General features: G+C 39.4%; 6 protein-coding genes across 12 annotated transcripts; 3 read left to right on the top strand and 3 right to left on the bottom strand.

The window, feature by feature from the left end:
* Nucleotides 1-209: 209 nt before the first annotated feature.
* LOC105684724 (DNA polymerase beta-like) lies at nucleotides 210-1,797 on the top strand. Its single transcript, XM_012398332.3, has 6 exons — nucleotides 210-351; nucleotides 457-656; nucleotides 714-874; nucleotides 954-1,251; nucleotides 1,334-1,529; nucleotides 1,609-1,797. Exons 1-6 carry the CDS (start codon nucleotides 285-287, stop codon nucleotides 1,701-1,703), a joined length of 1,017 nt encoding a protein of 338 aa, XP_012253755.2. The 5' UTR covers nucleotides 210-284; the 3' UTR covers nucleotides 1,704-1,797.
* LOC105684723 (heparan-alpha-glucosaminide N-acetyltransferase-like) lies at nucleotides 1,411-5,511 on the bottom strand. Of its 4 annotated transcripts, XM_048659219.1 has the most exons (13): nucleotides 5,296-5,502; nucleotides 5,026-5,221; nucleotides 4,722-4,929; nucleotides 4,499-4,608; nucleotides 4,291-4,394; nucleotides 4,089-4,210; nucleotides 3,934-4,031; nucleotides 3,748-3,855; nucleotides 3,388-3,667; nucleotides 2,993-3,272; nucleotides 2,788-2,912; nucleotides 2,520-2,703; nucleotides 1,710-2,438 (listed from the first exon to the last, which is right to left on the bottom strand). In XM_048659219.1, exons 3-13 carry the CDS (start codon nucleotides 4,857-4,859, stop codon nucleotides 2,257-2,259), a joined length of 1,731 nt encoding a protein of 576 aa, XP_048515176.1. In that variant the 5' UTR covers nucleotides 4,860-4,929; nucleotides 5,026-5,221; nucleotides 5,296-5,502; the 3' UTR covers nucleotides 1,710-2,256. The 4 variants fall into 4 exon arrangements, with proteins under 4 accessions (XP_048515177.1, XP_048515176.1, XP_020707292.2 ...); XM_048659220.1 differs by lacking the exons at nucleotides 1,710-2,438; nucleotides 5,026-5,221 and adding an exon at nucleotides 1,411-1,614 and having other exon boundaries at nucleotides 5,296-5,511; XM_020851633.2 differs by having other exon boundaries at nucleotides 4,722-5,221.
* A 177-nt stretch (nucleotides 5,512-5,688) lies between these two features.
* Nucleotides 5,689-9,752, bottom strand: LOC105684728 (protein inturned). Of its 3 annotated transcripts, XM_048659200.1 has the most exons (12): nucleotides 9,499-9,752; nucleotides 9,101-9,425; nucleotides 8,754-9,026; nucleotides 8,598-8,669; nucleotides 8,263-8,522; nucleotides 8,110-8,199; nucleotides 7,968-8,041; nucleotides 7,711-7,796; nucleotides 7,303-7,640; nucleotides 6,886-7,211; nucleotides 6,360-6,529; nucleotides 5,689-6,269 (listed from the first exon to the last, which is right to left on the bottom strand). In XM_048659200.1, the coding sequence occupies exons 1-12, from the start codon at nucleotides 9,735-9,737 to the stop codon at nucleotides 5,790-5,792; spliced, it is 2,733 nt and encodes a 910-aa protein (XP_048515157.1). In that variant the 5' UTR covers nucleotides 9,738-9,752; the 3' UTR covers nucleotides 5,689-5,789. The 3 variants fall into 3 exon arrangements, with proteins under 3 accessions (XP_048515157.1, XP_012253761.2, XP_012253762.2); XM_012398338.3 differs by having other exon boundaries at nucleotides 7,711-8,041; XM_012398339.3 differs by having other exon boundaries at nucleotides 7,711-8,041; nucleotides 8,263-8,519.
* Nucleotides 9,753-10,233: 481 nt separating this feature from the next.
* Nucleotides 10,234-12,892, top strand: LOC105684729 (translocon-associated protein subunit beta). Its single transcript, XM_012398342.3, has 5 exons — nucleotides 10,234-10,371; nucleotides 11,509-11,677; nucleotides 11,962-12,114; nucleotides 12,207-12,521; nucleotides 12,607-12,892. Exons 3-5 carry the CDS (start codon nucleotides 11,968-11,970, stop codon nucleotides 12,721-12,723), a joined length of 579 nt encoding a protein of 192 aa, XP_012253765.1. The 5' UTR covers nucleotides 10,234-10,371; nucleotides 11,509-11,677; nucleotides 11,962-11,967; the 3' UTR covers nucleotides 12,724-12,892.
* On the bottom strand, nucleotides 10,568-11,486 carry LOC105684730 (BLOC-1-related complex subunit 8 homolog). Its single transcript, XM_012398343.3, has 2 exons — nucleotides 11,219-11,486; nucleotides 10,568-11,100 (listed from the first exon to the last, which is right to left on the bottom strand). The coding sequence occupies exons 1-2, from the start codon at nucleotides 11,268-11,270 to the stop codon at nucleotides 10,640-10,642; spliced, it is 513 nt and encodes a 170-aa protein (XP_012253766.1). The 5' UTR covers nucleotides 11,271-11,486; the 3' UTR covers nucleotides 10,568-10,639.
* A 144-nt stretch (nucleotides 12,893-13,036) lies between the features above and the next one.
* On the top strand, nucleotides 13,037-18,720 carry LOC105684727 (cleavage and polyadenylation specificity factor subunit 1). Of its 2 annotated transcripts, XM_048659198.1 has the most exons (8): nucleotides 13,037-13,696; nucleotides 13,772-13,986; nucleotides 14,052-14,359; nucleotides 14,431-14,681; nucleotides 14,748-14,929; nucleotides 15,007-17,932; nucleotides 18,002-18,131; nucleotides 18,213-18,720. In XM_048659198.1, the coding sequence occupies exons 1-8, from the start codon at nucleotides 13,528-13,530 to the stop codon at nucleotides 18,397-18,399; spliced, it is 4,368 nt and encodes a 1,455-aa protein (XP_048515155.1). In that variant the 5' UTR covers nucleotides 13,037-13,527; the 3' UTR covers nucleotides 18,400-18,720. The 2 variants fall into 2 exon arrangements, with proteins under 2 accessions (XP_048515155.1, XP_048515156.1); XM_048659199.1 differs by lacking the exon at nucleotides 13,037-13,696 and having other exon boundaries at nucleotides 13,858-13,986; nucleotides 14,035-14,359.
* Nucleotides 18,721-18,884: the final 164 nt, after the last annotated feature.

The following is an 18,884-nucleotide window of genomic DNA, read 5'->3' as shown; positions in this document are numbered from 1 at the left end:
TCCTTACTCAAAATGAACCTCAAAATAGACCATTAATCACCTTTGAACTGCAAGACTGGTGCACTATCAAAAATATTGTGCATCCCGCCAGTTATTGCCGCTATCCCGCGCAGACTCAAAGATCGGCTGAAATGGAAAGTGTCAGTGAGGATAATGCTGCATAAATAGTGCATAAAAATCAGCTCACGTCCATCAATTATCTCCATTTGGATCTGTCTCGGTCTATACATCGGTCTGTATAAAGTATCTCATCAGATTTTGTAATCCGTATCAAATCTTCAATAATGAGCAAGCGAAAGGCTCCGGACAATTCAGATAACCTGAACAGGGATCTCTCTGATTTTCTTATCGGTATATCATCCACCTTTTACGTAATAATTTCCACTTGTTTCTTGAAATTTTTTCCCCGTCAATTTTAAATCCATAACCGTAGTATTGTACCTTGTCGGTTTTCAGAGCTAGCAAACTACGAACGCAACGTCAGTAAAAACGTCTATAAGTACAACGCTTATCGCAAAGCTGCCAGTACTTTGGCGTCACTGTCGTACAGAATTAAGAGCGGCGACGAAGCGAAAAAACTTCCGGGGATCGGAGATAAGATTGCTAAAAAAATCGACGAATTTCTTCAAACTGGGAAACTGCAGAAACTCGAAAAGGTGTAGTACAAATTTCGGTGCAAAATTAGGTATTCTGTCTTCTACTTTCAATTTCAGATCAACGCTGATGGTATAACTGCACCCATAAATTTGCTAACCAGAGTATCCGGTATTGGACCTGCCAAGGCAAAAGAATTGGTTGATGCGGGAATCAAAACTTTGAATGACCTTAAAGAAAATGAAGACAAGCTTAATCGCCATCAGAAAATAGGTTTAAAGTATGACTAACAAGTAAAGTACCTAACAAAATGAAGAGGAAGCTCATACCTATCTGTCAATTAATTACTATTGCAACAGATACTTTGACGATTTTGAAAAAAAAATCCCAAGGGAAGAAGTTCAGAGGATCGAAACTTTCCTCAATGCATCCCTTTCTGATTCGGACCCCAGATACATAGTGACGATATGTGGAAGTTATAGACGTGGCAAAGCGGAGAGTGGCGACATTGATGTTTTGATAGCGCATCCAAGTTACACCTCTTCTGACTCCGACGGAAAAAAGAAGGGTTTAAACATGCTTAAGAGTATAATCGAGCACCTGGAACAAAAAGAGCTCATCGTCGAAACAATTTCCATGGGTGGTTCAAAATTCATGGTAAGATATCTAGGAATCAGAAAATATTGCACCTCAAAAACTACCCTTTTACAATATGTTAATTTGAGCCTTTGGCTAACAGGGAGTTTGCAGAGATCCCACGGGCATTAACAAATTTTTTCGACGACTCGACATTCGACTGGCACCAAAAGATCACTATTATTGCGCTGTTCTTTATTTCACAGGGAGTGATTTGTTCAATAAAAATATGCGGGCACATGCCTTACAAAAAAAATTCACACTCAATGAATATACGCTCAAACATCTGACGGTTGAAGGTACGTTACGTTCCAGCAATAGAAAGTTGTCGATACGTTGGTTGACGCCCATCTTTTTTTTAATTCAATTTGATCCAAGGGATACCTGGTGAGGCAGAGACAATAAACAGTGAAGAGGATATTTTTAAGAAGCTCGGACTTCCGTACAAGAAGCCCGAGGAGAGAAATTCATAGTCTGAGTACAGTCCCAAGTATTTAAACGAATATTGTTCAATAAATCTATACAGGGTTATAATATCATTATTAATTATATTTTTAATAAAAACCATGATTGTTTTTTCTTTTTTTTCCTGTTTCAACTACGGTTCTGTATTGAAAAGTTAATTAATACATCTATATTGACCGAATATCGTTGAATTCTTAGTTAATTTCCTCGATAATCTTTAGTTTAAAACAGCTAATCTGATTACGAACACGTTAAACCGACCGTAAACAAAAATATAACTGTGTGCAAACGTAACGTAATGTACAATGTCAAACGACGTCTTTCGTGTCTATAACTACAATACCAATGGTAAATACCGGTGAAAGAGTTACTATAAAGAAGTAGAGCTCATGATAAATGTTAAAAAGTTAGTCCAAATCGATGCACGAGTTGGTTGAAAGATTAAAATTTTTTTCTCCAACAGATACCAATGATTGGCAGAAATCATTGTGTCGAGTGAGTAAAAACCGGGAGTCCATAACGGTATCAAACAGAGAACTCCTCATTGCTTTGTCACGATTTTTAAACTGTGAGGATAATGTCTTTTTTGTGAAGAATGTAAGCAATTATGCCCCATAGTGTCGTGGTCCAAAGATTCATCGACAGAAGATTGGCGTGAGTGTTAATTCCGGTGATTTTCCAAGCCCATGGAAACACTCCCATTGTGAAGTAATGACCCATATAAAGTAATATCGAATTTGTGCCTGAAAATTAGTCAACAATAAAGCATGAACGAATCGAACCAACGTCTCGGTGCCAATTTCGCATCTGCCAACCGAATTCACCTGCATAGAAAAACGGCGCACCATTCCACCAGTGTTGCAGATCAATGAGAACGTAAAGGATGGCATTGACACAGAAAGCTACACTCGTCGTTGCCAACACGTAAGATATCGTCATCATTGATTTGTTTATAGATACAGGGCCATCTTCTTTGCTGAAATTACATAGAGTTCCTGCCACGATACCCTGTGAAAAATATACGTGTAGGTAATCGATCCAGATTTTGAAGTCATTTCGCACTCCTGATAGACAAAATATTAGTTTCTTTACCGTAATCAAAGCCCATCCTAGCCACCGAATTATCCTAGAATTAGCTTTATGGTAGGTCAGCATAATCCTGCCAGCTTGAACGCCCATGTAAACGAGTAGCACAGCGGACATGGTATTCATAATTCCTGCAACGCGAAGAATCGTGAAAATTAATTATTCTTTTAAACTTTAGCTCCCAATTCATTTGACGTGCAATTCCACAAACCTTCTGGATCGTAAGGCAGGTCATTTTCATAAATTCCCGGTGTTTTTTTAGTGTAAATATGAGAACCCAGAACTTTTCGGTCGATATAACCAGCTGCTCCGGCTGTACAATTTTGGTAACTTCCTCCCTCATGAAGTCCCCCTGGGCCTAGATAACCCGTCGGACAACCCGGCACAGGTAGCAAAAAGGTAATAAGCAAATGCGTTGCCGTAATCGCTATAATGACGAGCCATTGTACCCAACCATCTAGAATGTCTTGCAAGAAACCAAATCGTCCATACTGGAAAACCGATATAAATGATTGTCTTTAATAAACGTTTCAAATAGCACATAATATAATAATCCTTATCGTCATCAAGAGTCCGTAGAAAATATTAAAATCTTTTTCAGCTTACTTGAAAGGTTCTCTGTGCCTTTGTGAAGATCGCTTCAAGAGTGGAGCAGATTAAATAGGTGATGCCTAATAACTGGAGTATTCCAGTAAACCTCAATTGTTGGAGCGTAGTTCCATGCATATTGTGTTTTGTTGCGCTAATGCTATTTATGATGAGGCCAAGAAGAATTAGCGTCAATGATCGACGGACACACCGCATTATGATCCTGAGTCGCGAAATGGAGATTCTCAACTGCGTACGCATGGAAATTACCATGGTGAATCCCATGATCCATGCAAAACTAAAAGGATGCCAGATATCAGCAGATCGAAACCAGATATTGAGGTTTGGATATTTATTGATGCTTTCATTTTTACTCACAATGGAAGAACAAAGTCAGCCAGCGTTAATCCGTTCCAGGGACTATGATTGAAAAACCAGTATTTACCACCGCCGTTGTTGACAAATATCATAGACAGGATAGCGATTCTATAAAGAGGATATTCTTTCATCAAATTATGACTTACTTTGCTTATTTATCTATTTTAACAATAGAATATAAACTACCCGCGAAAAGTGTCCAAGAATTTGGCACGAGTACTAGATCTTGTTATCCTCTCTGGTGGATCTGGAACAGCTGCGGTTTCCTGGAGCCTGCCTAGATCCTGAAAAAGATATCGATCTACTCGCTGTCTTTGATATATATTTTTTTTTTGGCTCACGTTTTGGACGTCCGGCGTCCCTCTTCTCAGCAATCGTGACATTAATCCAGATCGTGCTATGAAAGTCCCGGATGCCCAGGTAGCAGCCACAAAAAAAAAGAGCATAAAGGCTGCCAGAATAGCTGCAGAAATAAAAAAAATAATTGCATGCATTTTTTATCAACATAAGATCACGATGTTCAATTTAAACTGCATTACTAACGCATATATGGATTTGGTGGCTGATATATCGTGTAAATATGTGAGCAGCTTCCACCGGTCAAGTTCCATCCGTAATGGCCATGTTCGACAAAATCAAATGTCGTGCTATAAAAACAAATCATACAAGTCGCTGTCCCGAAGCCTAATTTGATAATAGATTTTTCAGTTTTTTTTTTTTTTCCTCTTAAATAAAGAAAATATTTACTTACTGACAATACTCCAGGGGATTAGTATAATAAACGTGGAAAGGATATTTCGTTTCTATCGAGAAGCTGGTATTACTGTTAGGAGGAAGTTTGCCCATCAAAGTGGATTTGCACTGTCATAAAACAATTTAAGATTATTAAAATACTCCAGTTATGTTTATCGACGCTACATCACCATTGTCTCAAGACCAGTAGTGATATTGATTATGGATTTATTGACATTTACCAGCCAACACTCCCACGAGTGACCATACAATTCCAAAACTTTGGAGTCAGCATTATGAACAGAGAAACATGCTTCGTCGAGCTCGAGCTCCTTTCCGCCACAGTCACTGCTGCGTTCCATCGTTCTTGCCCAATGCATGGAGATTGTTCAATTACCCAAAGATCAATTTGGAAATTATGTATCCCTTACACTCCTCGGGTACAACTGGCTATGAACATAAAACCAGATCAAAATAGAAATATCATTCCAGAAAACAAGGAGAAAAAAAAGACGACCGAAATAATATTTCTAGGTTCAGTTTTACGAGTTCTTTGTATGCTTCGTTGTCAGAATGCAGCAATGTCAGTAGGAAGTGCGAGTTGGCTGCAAAAATTTACGGCGCAATAAACCGCTGCAACAGCGGTGTATAATGATCACTTATATCGGTGATAATAATCGCGATGACGCCGTGAATCATCCAACACAAACGCAGCGATTTTAATCACTTGGTAGCTTGAAAACTGGATGACAGAAGTAGAGACAATTCGATTTTCAAATCTTAATCAGACTGTATGAGACCTGCCAAAGGACCTACCTCGATAGTATGTTGTTGTATGCCTTCCACGTCCTTATTTTTCCTGTATTTTCTATTGTTCTGGTCCTTTAACCGACCACCGCCCGTCATGAAAAATGCGAACCGTGGCCTTTGGTGAAAGTCTGAGCGAAACGGACGAATCCTCGGTCTGCAGCAAATAACTGTAAAATCGTTGGTAAAATGCATGTCCAACGCAACTGCAGTTCCTGCGGAGGATAAAGACCCGCGTATGCGATCTTGCTGTGACCAGTTGAAAGAACTGTACTGTCAGATTTCGAATTGCGCGCGGTGATAAGTTTCCAACCAGAAAGTAGTTTGCTACTTTCAGGTACGTATGTACGTTACCTCAAGATCGTTTTTGATATAAAATGGGTAAAAACAATATAACCAAGATCATGAAAGTGGCTTGTATTTATTTGTAAACATAGGTCTAATCATACAAAATCTAAACTGATACATATTTTGAATCTTATGTTTGCAAGTCAGGTAAATGATTACGTAGTGTTTAATCTGAATGCCATTTCAATCAAACTCTGTGGAACATCGTCATTGTAGCACACGTACAGTTCCCTAGGTTGGGGAGTAGCATAAGACCGTCCAACAACCCAATAACTGCATCCATTTACCTCAAACAAAACTCCATGTTCTTTGATTGCAATAAGGCTCTTGTTGATCACTGACTTTCCAGTATCCTGATTCAGCATTTTTTCAAACCTAACCGTCTTCTTTAATAGTCTATGTATTATATTAGCACTGCTGTTGAAGAGATGTAGGATCTGGGAAGATTCTTTTGAATTTCCGCCAATGTCAAAGTTTGAGGATATGAGAATTCCTTCCAGTGTGTCAAAATACACATAGTGAAGTAGAACCTCCTCGTTTACCGCGCTTACTTTCTTTGGGACTATATACGCTGCTTGGTTCAGTAAATTTCTGCGAATGTCTGCAATGTCCATTGTGCTAAGCTGACTCTCAATCTTTTGTGAAAAACATTAAAGGACGTGTGTTTCGGTTAATTGATTGATCAAATAACTCATTTAATATAAACTTCTCGACAACAAACTCACTCTGTCGTAATCCATTTCTGAATCACTGCCATCAGATTGATGCAAATTTGAGTTATTCACTCTTTCCCTGGTGGCTCGTCGCCCAAGAATCGGAGCTGCTTCATCGCTTGCCTCACTCACTGCACCTGTACCTTGACTCATAGAATCCTCTGAAGTTTGCAACGAATTCACTGCAGAAAATATAAACGGAAATATAATTCATAAAAATTAGCAGATCACAAAAATTGGCGTTAACTCGATAATTTCGATGGATAGATTGATTTAGCATACAGATTCGAGTACCTAAGTTCAAGATATATAAAAATACACTAAAAAAAGCAATGTCAAGTTGTGATCCCAAGATCAAAAAAAAGTCAAAGGCTTTAATTTTTGTATTTTTTCAATTTTTAGAGCCGAAAATGACACATTGTTCGAATAGTTTGAGCAACTATTTACTTATGTATATTTTGAACTCAACAATGTAATACTCCACACATATAACGCTGGTGTATTGAAATTCATGACAGACGATTCGATAAAAAGTCACCTGATCCCGTAGATGCTGTGCTCCGATCCAAAGTGCGTCTTTTCAAAATAGACGACACCTCTTGGCTCTTTTTGGGATCTATAGGGCTGATCTTCTGTACAATGGATCGAGGCTCGCCAGATTTTACAAGTCCCAAAAGTAAATTTTCTGCAATACTTGGGATGAATTTATTTAAGCTTCGATCTCTGATCGTTTTCATCTCTGGCCTGGTATTGGCCCCCAACCATTTCTCTGCCAACGTTGGTATCCCAATTTTTTGAACGTGTTTCAATGTTTCCTGTGCCTCCTCAACATAAAAAACATCAGGACGGGCGTTTTCTTCAAGTCTGCAGCATTGTGATATTGTGTATAGTTTTTATTCAATAAGAATTTTTGTGAGAACAAGTAAACAATATAGTTTATAGATTTGATACCCACTCTGCAGTACATCCTCCTGATTCTAATAGAACAGTGAGTAATTGATGGCCAAAACCGACAACGAGTAGAAACCACTTTCCATTGGGAACAAATGGCTGCCCATCTGCAACGGTTTTGAAACATCCTCGATTACAAGACAGAGGATAGACTTCCTTCCAAACTACCAAAGATTTCACTGCCTCTTCTTTAACTAAACTCAAGAGTCCCTTCTGACGGAGAAACGAATGGATTTCTATGAGATCTTGACTGGGAAGGTGAGAAGCCAGTAAAAAATCTCTATGGTAGAGAGAGCTACCGAGAATTGTGTAGAGGCGTTGGCAGTTCATGGGGTCTTCGTTCTGAACAAAGTACCAAATATTTATTTGCAATCGAGAGATTGAAATCCAAACTGGAGACAGTTTTAATCACCCAGTTTCTGTAGTCCATGGCTTCCATTTCATTTAATGCAGCGTCAATCTGAATTTGGGCATCTCTGGGCAGTTGAATGCAACGTGCTGCGGGTAAAGTATCATTAAAATTGGATGACAAGATTCTCATTGATACATCGCTTCTCGGCTTCTTCAGATCAGAAGCAGCTTCAGAAGGATCTATGATAATCCTCCAGAATAGTAATGCAAAAAAATGATCGAGAGCCAAATGATTGTCCTTTGCAGAAAAACATTTACTTAAACTTTGGTAACTCAACTCCAAGGCTCTCACGACGTCCTCAGAAATTTCCAATGTCTTTTGAAGGCAGCAGCTATCGAATAATTGTAACAAATGTTATGATTGCTTATTCTAGAATGAGATTGAATTTTAAGGGCTTACTTTTTTTCTGGTAATGCTAATAACAACAGCTCCTCCTCTTCTGGTATATACGAAACATTAATGAGTTCGTTATCGTACAAGGTTGTTGTACTATAACAAAAATGCATGGAATGATACATCGAACCATTGTGAAAAATGGGCAAGTGAATATACCTGATTGGGCGAGGTCCTAATAGACTGGACAACATGTGATCTAGAGTAACAAAAGCCCCTCTCGTTCGGCAGAGAACAGACTGCATGCATTTGTTAGGCGATCTAGGAAAGCTGTAGATGACATCCTGTAGTTCAGGACCAGTTTCAGAGAGGCCAGTTGTTCTCAGGAATATTATGCCAACAGAGAATTTCATTAAAGACTCCAAAAGTGAACGGGAATACTCCTCCGACACCAAACGATAGGCCATGGACGACTGCTGCTGGACCAAAGGTACAGATTTTGTGGTATGTTAGACGTAAGAACACGATTTTTATATTCTGAACCTTTGATTTACTTTCACTGAGATTGGCTCCAACGGTGTTTTGCCTACTTCTGTACCAGCCACTCTCTGCAGCTCCAAGTTGACCTGTAAAAATAATTCAGGGCTTTGGAATTATATTCGAACATGAGCATGTGATGGTAAGTTCAGAAAACTAATACTACATCTCACATCCATGGGCTCTAAAATTTCTGATAACAGGCTCTCCAGATTTTGAACACTAACTTCCTTGCCATCGATACTTCGCAGCCAGTCTCCAATCTTGGCAATCTTATTCTTCATCGCATCTCCACCAGGTACAAAACCAGCGACCATTACTCTGATGTTGTCAGAAAAAGATCCCGGCACAATCCCTATGTAAGCTTCACAAAGTGAAGCTCGTCTTCCTAACTTATGTCTTTTTCCAGGATCAATTCTGACAACAACTTGTCTAATCTCAGAAACCTGAAGACAATAACTTCATGAATTTTATATTGAGACTCTGCAATGTTTGAGGTCGATTTTTCTTAGCTACATGCCTCGGTATCCCTGAATGTAACTTCCTTGCCACCTCCATGACCGCTGACACTTTTGTGGGCTGGTTTTTCATTATTTGGAGAAGAAGTCCTTTCCATCCTTGCTTTATTTCTAAGACTGTACCTTCGACTATCACGACGCCGTATGAGCCGCATAAACTTGCCTGCCCTGGTACTTCTGCGCCTGGTCAATTCTGGCGATGGAGTCTTTGACTCCAAGATGCGTCGGGGACAGTGGGTTTGAAAAGAGCCTGGAGCAGCAGGAAATGACTCGATATAAAAAACTTCTCCTGTCCATTCGATGGCTGAATCCCACTCCACAATCGAGCTGTAACGTAATTCATCAAGGTTTGGATAAAAGAAGTTAAGGTAGATAGTCAACAAAGTACAAGATCTGTTACCTGTTGTCTGAATAATATGATCCAGTGCTTGACTCAGAATCGCTTTCCCACCAGTCATCCTCATCCTCGTTTTCTTTTCCATTGTCCTCATCATTGTCATTATTCTCTACTTTGCCGTCTTCTATATTCATGTTAACAACAACCTGTTGACCCTGCCGATACTGTTGTTGCTCATTTGCTAAGGTAAAAACAGGTCTTTCAAGTTGGTTCAATAATGTTTCAGCCTCTGCTTTACTCATTGTTACTTGTTTAAGTTGTGATCAGTTTCTGGTTTGTTGCTGGTGTTTGTGGTCCAAGATATGGAGTATAGAGGTAAACTAAGTTGATGATTTTGTTCTCATGCATAACCTGACTGATCGCGTGTGGTTTTTAATAGAATTATGCCATTTATGCAGGCTCTGCACCAGACTAAATGTCTCCTTTTTTTCCACCCTTTTCATCTATATCTTTTCTTTCATACTTTGTGATTTCATCAGCTTTTCTGTCTTGCCTTTATCAATCTGACTGGCATCCCATGGTCACGGATTCAGGATCAGAAAGACCGATATCTGGTAGTCAAAAATTAGTATGGGTGGATCCAACAGAAGATTCATAGCTATTGGCTATCCCCACATTAAAAGGTATTTTTGTTTAAATTTGAATGATGACAAAACCAACTTCGATGCCAAAATTAAGTCAAAGTCAAAACCTTCTTCGAAGAAGTCACTAATCTTCACAACTAACAGTAAAAACAGTGTTTAATAACAGTTGTTCAAATCGGAAAATGACTTGGCACTTGCAATGTAGACCTATCGAGAAAGCTATTGAGATCTTTGGGTTTTAGCACCAGCAGTGAAATAAAGCAGGTTGTAAGAGTGCAATCTTCAGTAAACGGTATGAATAAACTCTCATATCCTGAGATTCTGGCAAATTATAAAATACAGATAGATTCTTACCTTTGAATGAGCATGTAACAATTCATATCAATTCATTATGGACTCTGCTATTTGAAGTAAAAATGAACAAGTCTCACAAACTGAATAAGGTTAAAAGATGACAAGATATTAGTTGAAAGCAAAACACCACAAAAAACCGATAAAATGTGATATTATTTCATTCTCAAACTTGCTCAAATAATTTAAAATAACATAAAGAAATATAATTAGATATAGCTTTTCTGATCGCTGCCTGAATTTCTGGCATGGTTCATCATAGACTCGACCTTGTTAGCAGTCTCTCTGACGACATCTGATATTTCATCGGGGAGATGATCTAGGGTTGGAATGTGCGCAGACAGTCTCTTGTACACAGAGTCTCGAGATCCGTCTTTTTTGAGCCTCCGCTGTTCCTGATATTTTAATTGCTGTTTGAAGAATATTGCATTTTTAATCAGGTCCAAGGTATTGTCGTAGTTCTTTCCAGCTCCTTCCATAGCTTTGATTGCGGTCACTGCATACTCTACATCGTAGCAACGGCCTTGCAGCTGCTGTTGAAGTGCCAGAACTTCCACTCGTTTTTCAATCATTGGCGGTAATGCTTTTCTAACATGCTCTTGTAGTCGGTAGAAAGCAAGAGATGGCTCGTTTGCCACTATGTGCATGTTCTCCGAGATCCTCTCCGTAGCTGTAAACATTAGTTGACATTCTCATTTTGTCTGGAAATCTGTGGCTCATAGAATCCTAACAATAGTGTCTGATGATTCATCATATAGTCGTCATTCAGCAACAAGACTTCAATTTACCTTTTTTTACTTTTGTTTCTAGCTCTTGATCAGGCTGATATACCTTAGCCATTTTGAAAGTAAAATAAATTTCTACTCCCTTAAACTAATGAACGTCAAGCAGAGCCTGCATTCTGAACCAACGTGATCTCCAACCAATTCTCTATCCGTTGGTTTAATCAAAATAATTTTGACAGTTCAATATCACGTCCCTTTTTACCTAAGGAGACGAAAGTTTTATCTCAAGCTTCGAAGTGAAACCGTGTACAGCGCATTATAAACGAAAGCGTATTCATATTCTCCCACTTTAGAACGGGAAACGTGGCAGGCGACGCGGCGTGGTTGGCAGCAGTTGGCAGTTTTAAGTTTCACCGACAGTACGTTATTTGCCGTAACGGAGGAGACAGGATTCAGATTCATTGAAAAGTTCGTCAATCGAGTCCAAGTACATTTCAATTACGTACGATATCGGATTAGTAGGTGAGTAAAGAATGATGAAACTGTTTTCGGTCAAAATATACACGCCGATCGATGTCTTCTCTGTTCCACAAGAAGTTTGGTCTTTTTCACCTGCTTAGTTTCCCGTTATCAAATTCTTACTTTTAGTCTCACCTTGTCTTAACATATGATCTTAAGTTTTACCTGAAAAATGCCAATTGCCACAAATTTACCATAACTTGAATGAAGTCTCCTTATCCAATCAGCGTAGGTATCTCTTCCATGGCACTGCTCTTAATAATCAACCACTGATTCTATTTTAACAGAAAATAATGAAGGTCTATGCAGTTTTCTCAGGGTTTGTAGCCCTTCTTGTACTCGTTAGCTGTGAAGATGACATAGGAGAAGCTGCCCACCTCCTAGTATCTAAACAAATCCTCAATAAGTACCTTGTAGAAACGATGGACGTAGTAGTTAAGGTAAGAAAAGTGAAATAGTAAAACTGTCAAATTAAATAAGCTTCTTACACAATTCCAAATTAATAATCCCTTATTCAATTTTTTTATTCAAGTACACCGTTCACAACGTAGGCAGTTCTGCTGCGCTGGAAGTGGAGATAACAGACAATTCCTTCCATCCTGACAACTTTGCTCATGTCAGTGGAGAACTGAATGCAAGATTCGACCGTGTGCCTCCTGGCACTAATGTGAGTCACACGGTGGTTGTCAGGCCTAGAAAATATGGTTACTTCAACTTCACAGCTGCAGAGGTCTTGTATCGTCGTACTGAAGACGCTCCTAGGCTGCAGGTTGCTATTAGCAGTGAACCAGGCGAAGGTCTAGTAGTTGCTTTCAGGGATTATGACAAAAAGTTTTCCTCGCATGTGGTAGGCATTGTTGTTGTTATTTATTTGTATACATCTGTTGTTTTCTGCAGAGATTCAATAATCCTTGTTTGGTTTCTAATTGCAGATCGATTGGGCAGCATTTGCAGTCATGACTTTGCCCTCATTAGCAATTCCATTTGCCCTGTGGTACTCAAGCAAGAGTAAATATGAAAAACTTTCAAAAATCTCTAAGAAACATTGATCATCGTTCGTCGGCTTGTGCAGAGCTAGAGTTATGAGAATGCTGAGATGATTAATTTAATTGCGATTAATGTATAAATATTCGTGACTACAAGAGTGCGGCGTGAATGTTTTGTCATAACCAGACCTGCATAATTTTTTTTTGTAATAAACGTTATTTATGATAAAAATTTTAATTTCTTGTATAAATTTTCCTTAGTCTAGTTTGTTTCGACGGATTCGTTACGAGTACGAGAGGAGCTTGCTGAGAAAATTTAAGGAAATGGCTAAAAGAGATTTTTCCTAGGCCATACAATAGGGTATCAATAATATATTAAAAACGATTACTGTAATTGTTGTCTCAACTAGGCGTGGTAGCATCACGATCATTGGTTCCTTTCACGCAAATTTTCGAATATTCCAGGAATTTTGGGGCAATTAGATCAGATCATTTATGTATTTGCGCACGTGCACTTCGACCACCATCACATTCACACAATTCGACATCGTCCTCAATTTCTGTCGTACGTACACGATACGTATGTACCTCTCGATACATTGCGATAAATTCGATGTTTGTAGTGCTTTGAATTGACAATAGACATAACCAAATATTAACTCCACCTACGATGTTCCGGTGAACAAGAAGCGCGTGTAAACAAATATGAAAATCGAAACGTATAAAAGATCTAATCTTGTGGAGTTTGAACAGGTACAAGAAAAAATTAAAAGAACGTAGTAAAGAGAATCGGAACTCAGTTTATACCAGTCTACAATCCCAACCTAACCCAACTCCGAATGCTGTGTAAAACGCTATAACATCAAAATGTACTCAATTTGCAAGAGTACGCATCCAGCGACAGGTGTCGAGCACGCTATTACTTGTTGCTTTTTTAATCAGACAGAAAAATGTCTAGTTGTAGCCAGTGCAAACATTGTGAGAGCTTTCCATTTGATCCCGGATGTCGACTCAACCAAGAAAGAGAGATACACAGGTTCGTTAGAATAATTAATTCCATTTTCCGTCATCTACTAAATCATTGAAATTCCTCCTATCACCAAATTCACAGAATCAAGACCTCCGAAAATGAAACTTGAATGTATGGCTCAGTATACGTTGCATGGAAACGTAATGTCAATGCAGGCTGTTAGGCTCGTTGGATCTCAGAGGGATTCTTTGCTCCTCAGCTTCAGGGATGCAAAACTGTCCGTCGTAGAGTATGACCTGGACATGCATGATCTGAGGACTGTTTCTTTGCATTTTTTTGAAGAGGAAGAAATGAGGGTATGGAATATATTGCACCTTTAGAGTTGTATAAGATTCCGAATGAAGTATTTGTTTCGAATCAGGATGGCTGGACCAATCATCACCACATACCTATAGTAAGGGTAGATCCTGAAGGTAGATGTGCCGTTATGCTTGTTTATGGCAGAAAATTGGTCGTTCTTCCTTTCCGAAAGGATCCTATTATCGATGACGGAGATTTAGTTGAGCCTATGAAACCCTCGTCTCACAAGGCCCCAATACTTTCCTCATACATGATAGTTCTCAAAACGCTAGAAGAAAAAATGGACAACATCATAGACCTACAATTCTTACACGGATACTATGAACCCACTTTGCTTATTTTGTACGAACCCGTCAGAACATTTGCTGGGTGAGTCTTGGGGTAAAGTCTTTTTGTCACTTGTCAGAACCTGTTATCTTTATATGTATATCCTCTGTTAGGCGCATAGCGGTGAGACAAGACACATGTGCAATGGTTGCGATATCACTCAATATCCAGCAGAAGGTTCATCCCATTATTTGGTCTGTCTCAAATTTGCCTTTTGACTGCTGTCAGGCAGTACCTGTCAAAAAACCTCTTGGAGGAACGCTCATCATGGCCATAAATTCTCTGATATATCTTAACCAGAGTATACCACCTTATGGGGTTTCTCTCAACAGTTTGGCAGAGACCAGCACCAACTTTCCACTCAGTAAGCCTGTCTAAAACGTGCAATGCACGCGATCAATTTCGGAGATGTGCAATTATTTTTTTGCAGAGCCACAGGAGGGTGTAAAGATGAGTCTGGAAGGCGCTCAGGTGGCTTTTATATCTACGGACCGTTTGGTAATATCATTAAAAACTGGAGAGCTTTACGTTCTGTCGTTATTTGCCGATAGCATGAGATCCGTACGTGGTTTTCACTTCGATAAAGCTGCAGCCAGCGTTTTGACATCGTGTGTAAGGTTTCAGTTTTTGTCAGTTTGTTGTTACTAGTCAATCAAAAATGATGACTAAGTTTGAACTCAATGTCGCAGGTCTGCACGTGCGAGGACAATTATCTCTTTCTTGGTTCAAGACTCGGGAATTCTTTGTTATTGAGATTCATGCAGAAGGAAACCGAAGGCATCATGCCTTTAAACAACTCAGAGATAACTCTAGATGATGATGAAGAGGATGAATCTGTCACTGACAAGGTTGGAAATGTAAGAAAGGTGAACAATGACAGTGTAGAAGATGGAGATCAAGATAACCAAAAGGACGACAATGATAATGATGACGATGCCAATGGCGGAGAAACACCAGCTAAAAAAATAAAGCAAGATTACCTTGGGGATTGGATGGCTTCAGATGTGCTAGATATCAAAGATACTGAGGAGCTGGAAGTATACGGAAGCGAAACTCAAGCTTCTATCCAAATAACTTCTTACATCTTCGAAGTCTGTGACAGTCTTCTCAATATCGGACCTTGCGGTAATATATCAATGGGTGAGCCAGCCTTTCTTTCTGAAGAATTTTCTCATAACCAAGATCCTGATGTTGAACTTGTCACGACTTCCGGATATGGTAAAAACGGTGCTCTATGCGTTCTCCAGCGGTCTGTAAGGCCCCAAGTAGTCACCACGTTTGAGCTTCCTGGATGCGAAGATATGTGGACTGTTATTGGTGCGGTGAACAATGAAGAGCAAGCAAAAGCTGAAATAGAAGGAACGCACGCATTTTTAATACTCAGTCACGAAGATTCTACCATGATCCTGCAAACCGGACAAGAAATCAACGAAGTCGAACAAAGTGGGTTCAGCACGCAAGGCACTACTGTCTTTGCTGGAAATCTCGGAGCAAATAAATACATCGTTCAAGTAACACAGATGGCAGTGAGGCTCATGCAAGGACTAGAACAAATTCAACATATCCCTTTGGATCTCGGCTGTCCAATCGTGCACGCTAGTTGCGCCGATCCCTATGTTACAATTTTAAGCAAAGATGGTCAAGTTATGTTATTAACACTCAGAGAAGGCCGCAGCGCACCACGACTTCATATTTATCCTGCAAACCTCCTATTCAGACCACAAATCGAGACTCTCTGCGCCTACAGAGATGTCAGCGGTATTTTTACTACCCATCATCCGGATGATTCTGAAGACACGGAATTCCCCAGAGAGGAAAAACCAAACGATGAACCAATTTTTGCTGGGACCGTTGACGACGAGGATGAACTTCTCTATGGTGATGCACCTGCCTTTCAAATGCCTGTCCCCCCACGTGTGAAAACTCATGATGGGACCAATAAGAAATTACCCTGGTGGCAGAAACATTTGCAAGAAATAAAGCCAACTTTCTGGCTTCTTGCATATCGAGACAGTGGTACTCTGGAAATATATTCACTTCCAGAACTCAGACTCTGTTATTTGATTCGTAACTTTGGCTTTGGGCAATATGTGTTACACGATAGCATGGAATCAACAACACTGATGACTTCGCAATCTAATGAACTTCCTTGTTCAGAAATGCAAGTGAGGGAAATTCTCATGGTTTCCCTTGGTCACCATGGAAGCAGGCCTATGCTTTTGGTCAGAACTGATTCGGAGATACAAATCTATCAAGCTTATCGATACTCAAAGGGTCATTTAAAACTCCGATTTCGAAAACTGGACCATTCAATTATTCCAGGACAGATCAGGCCAAAACCGAAAAATGAAAGCGAACTCAACATGAATACTACACGTGTGTGCATGATGCGATACTTTAGCAACATTGCTGGATATAATGGAGTCTTTCTTTGCGGAGGATACCCGCACTGGATATTCCTTACAGGACGTGGAGAGCTTCGAGCCCACCCTATGGGAATTGATGGCGCTATCACTTCTTTTGCACCATTCAACAACGTAAATTGTCCACAAGGTTTTTTATACTTCAATGGAAAAGAAGAGCTCAGAATTTGTGTGTTGCCCACGCACTTGTCTTACGATGCTCCGTGGCCAGTTAGAAAAGTCCCATTACGCTGCACTCCGCATTTTGTAACTTATCATCTAGAAAGTAAAACTTATTGTGTTATAACCAGCATAGCTGAACCACTCAAAAGCTATTATAAGTTTAACGGAGAGGACAAAGAATACACGGAGGAAGAAAGAGACGAGCGGTTTTTGTATCCTATGCAAGATCAATTCTGCATTGTATTATTTTCTCCAGTGTCATGGGAGACTATTCCGAATACAAAAATAGAACTTGATCAATGGGAACATGTAACTTGCTTGAAAAATGTATCCTTAGCATATGAGGGCACAAGGTCTGGCTTAAAAGGCTATATTGTACTTGGTACCAATTATAACTACGGAGAAGATATAACTAGCCGGGGGAGAATTCTAATATTTGATATCATAGAAGTAGTTCCTGAGCCTGGCCAACCCCTTACAAAAAATCGATTCAAACAAATCTATGCCAAGGAACAGAAGGGCCCGATAACAGCAATCACTCAAGTTTCTGGATTTCTCGTTTCTGCGGTTGGACAAAAAATCTATATATGGCAGCTCAAGGACAACGATCTAGTTGGCGTTGCTTTTATTGATACGCAAATCTACATCCACCAGATGCTAAGCATTAAGAGTCTGATTCTCGTTGCTGACGTTTACAAATCTATAAGCTTGCTCAGATTCCAGGAGGAATACAGGACCCTTTCTCTCGTGAGCCGGGATTTCAGACCTGCTGAGGTCTATACGATTGAATATCTAATTGATAATAACAATTTAGGCTTCCTTGTGGCTGATGGAGAGAACAATTTGGCTCTTTTTATGTACCAGCCTGAGTCTAGGGAAAGTTTAGGTGGGCAAAAGCTCATCAGAAAAGCGGATTTCCACCTCGGACAAAAAGTTAACACTTTTTTTAGAATCAGATGCAAACTTGCAGACCCTGGGAATGACAGAAAACATTTCACTGGCGCAGACAGAAGGCATATTACTATGTATGGTGTGTATTTAAATAATGCTTTATCTTCGCTATTTTCGCTGTCGGATATTTACGTTTTCTATTTTTTAGCAACGTTGGATGGAAGTCTTGGTTACGTGCTTCCTGTACCTGAGAAAACTTACCGGCGACTCTTGATGTTGCAGAATGTTCTAGTTACCCATATTTCACACACCGCAGGATTGAATCCTAAAGCCTATAGGTAAAATACATCTCAATTTACAGCTCAAGTGCGAATAAATACGCCCTTTATAGAAAGACATTGATTTCATGGTATTGCCAGGACTTACAAGAGCTACATAAGGATGCAAGGAAACCCGGCACGAGGAATAATCGATGGTGATTTAGTCTGGAAATATCTTCTTTTACCAAATAACGAGAAGATAGAAGTTGCCAAAAAAATAGGGACCAAAGTACAGGAAATTATTGAAGACATTACAGACATCGATCGTCAAACTGGTCACTTCTGAGTCGGCATTCAATCTGGAGATTTTGGAATTTCAGAACACTAAGATGGTCTTGGAGTTCGCAAAAACTTGTTCTTCAATGTTTCGCAAGGCTCTCTTATTATTCAAATCTGAAAGACTTATTAAATTCTGGATAGGGTGTATGGTAAACTGCAAAAGAAATTTTGTGGGCATACACAGAGACTAAGCAACCGCTTTCTGCTAGTAGCAAAGTCTTCGTTTCCTAGCTGTAGCATAATGACGACAAATCCCTGAGGTTAATTATCTTCATTTTACAGACGTCTAACAGATAATGTCTTAAATAAAGCATCTCTGCATTTGTAATCTGTGTTGAAAACCTCGTTTGTCATTCACATGAGTGAACTTTGTGTATCCTATATTCCAAAGGCGACGAAAACTTTTCAATTATTCTTTATTCAGAATTCTACTAATTTTCTCCAGTTCCAGAGTAGTTAGCCGATAGACCAACAAAACGGTGACTACTCTAT

Source organism: Athalia rosae, chromosome 7, assembly GCF_917208135.1.
Source record: "Athalia rosae chromosome 7, iyAthRosa1.1, whole genome shotgun sequence".
In the NCBI taxonomy this organism is placed as follows: Eukaryota; Metazoa; Arthropoda; class Insecta; order Hymenoptera; family Athaliidae; genus Athalia; species Athalia rosae.
This window is presented reverse-complemented; position numbering and strand designations above follow the sequence as displayed.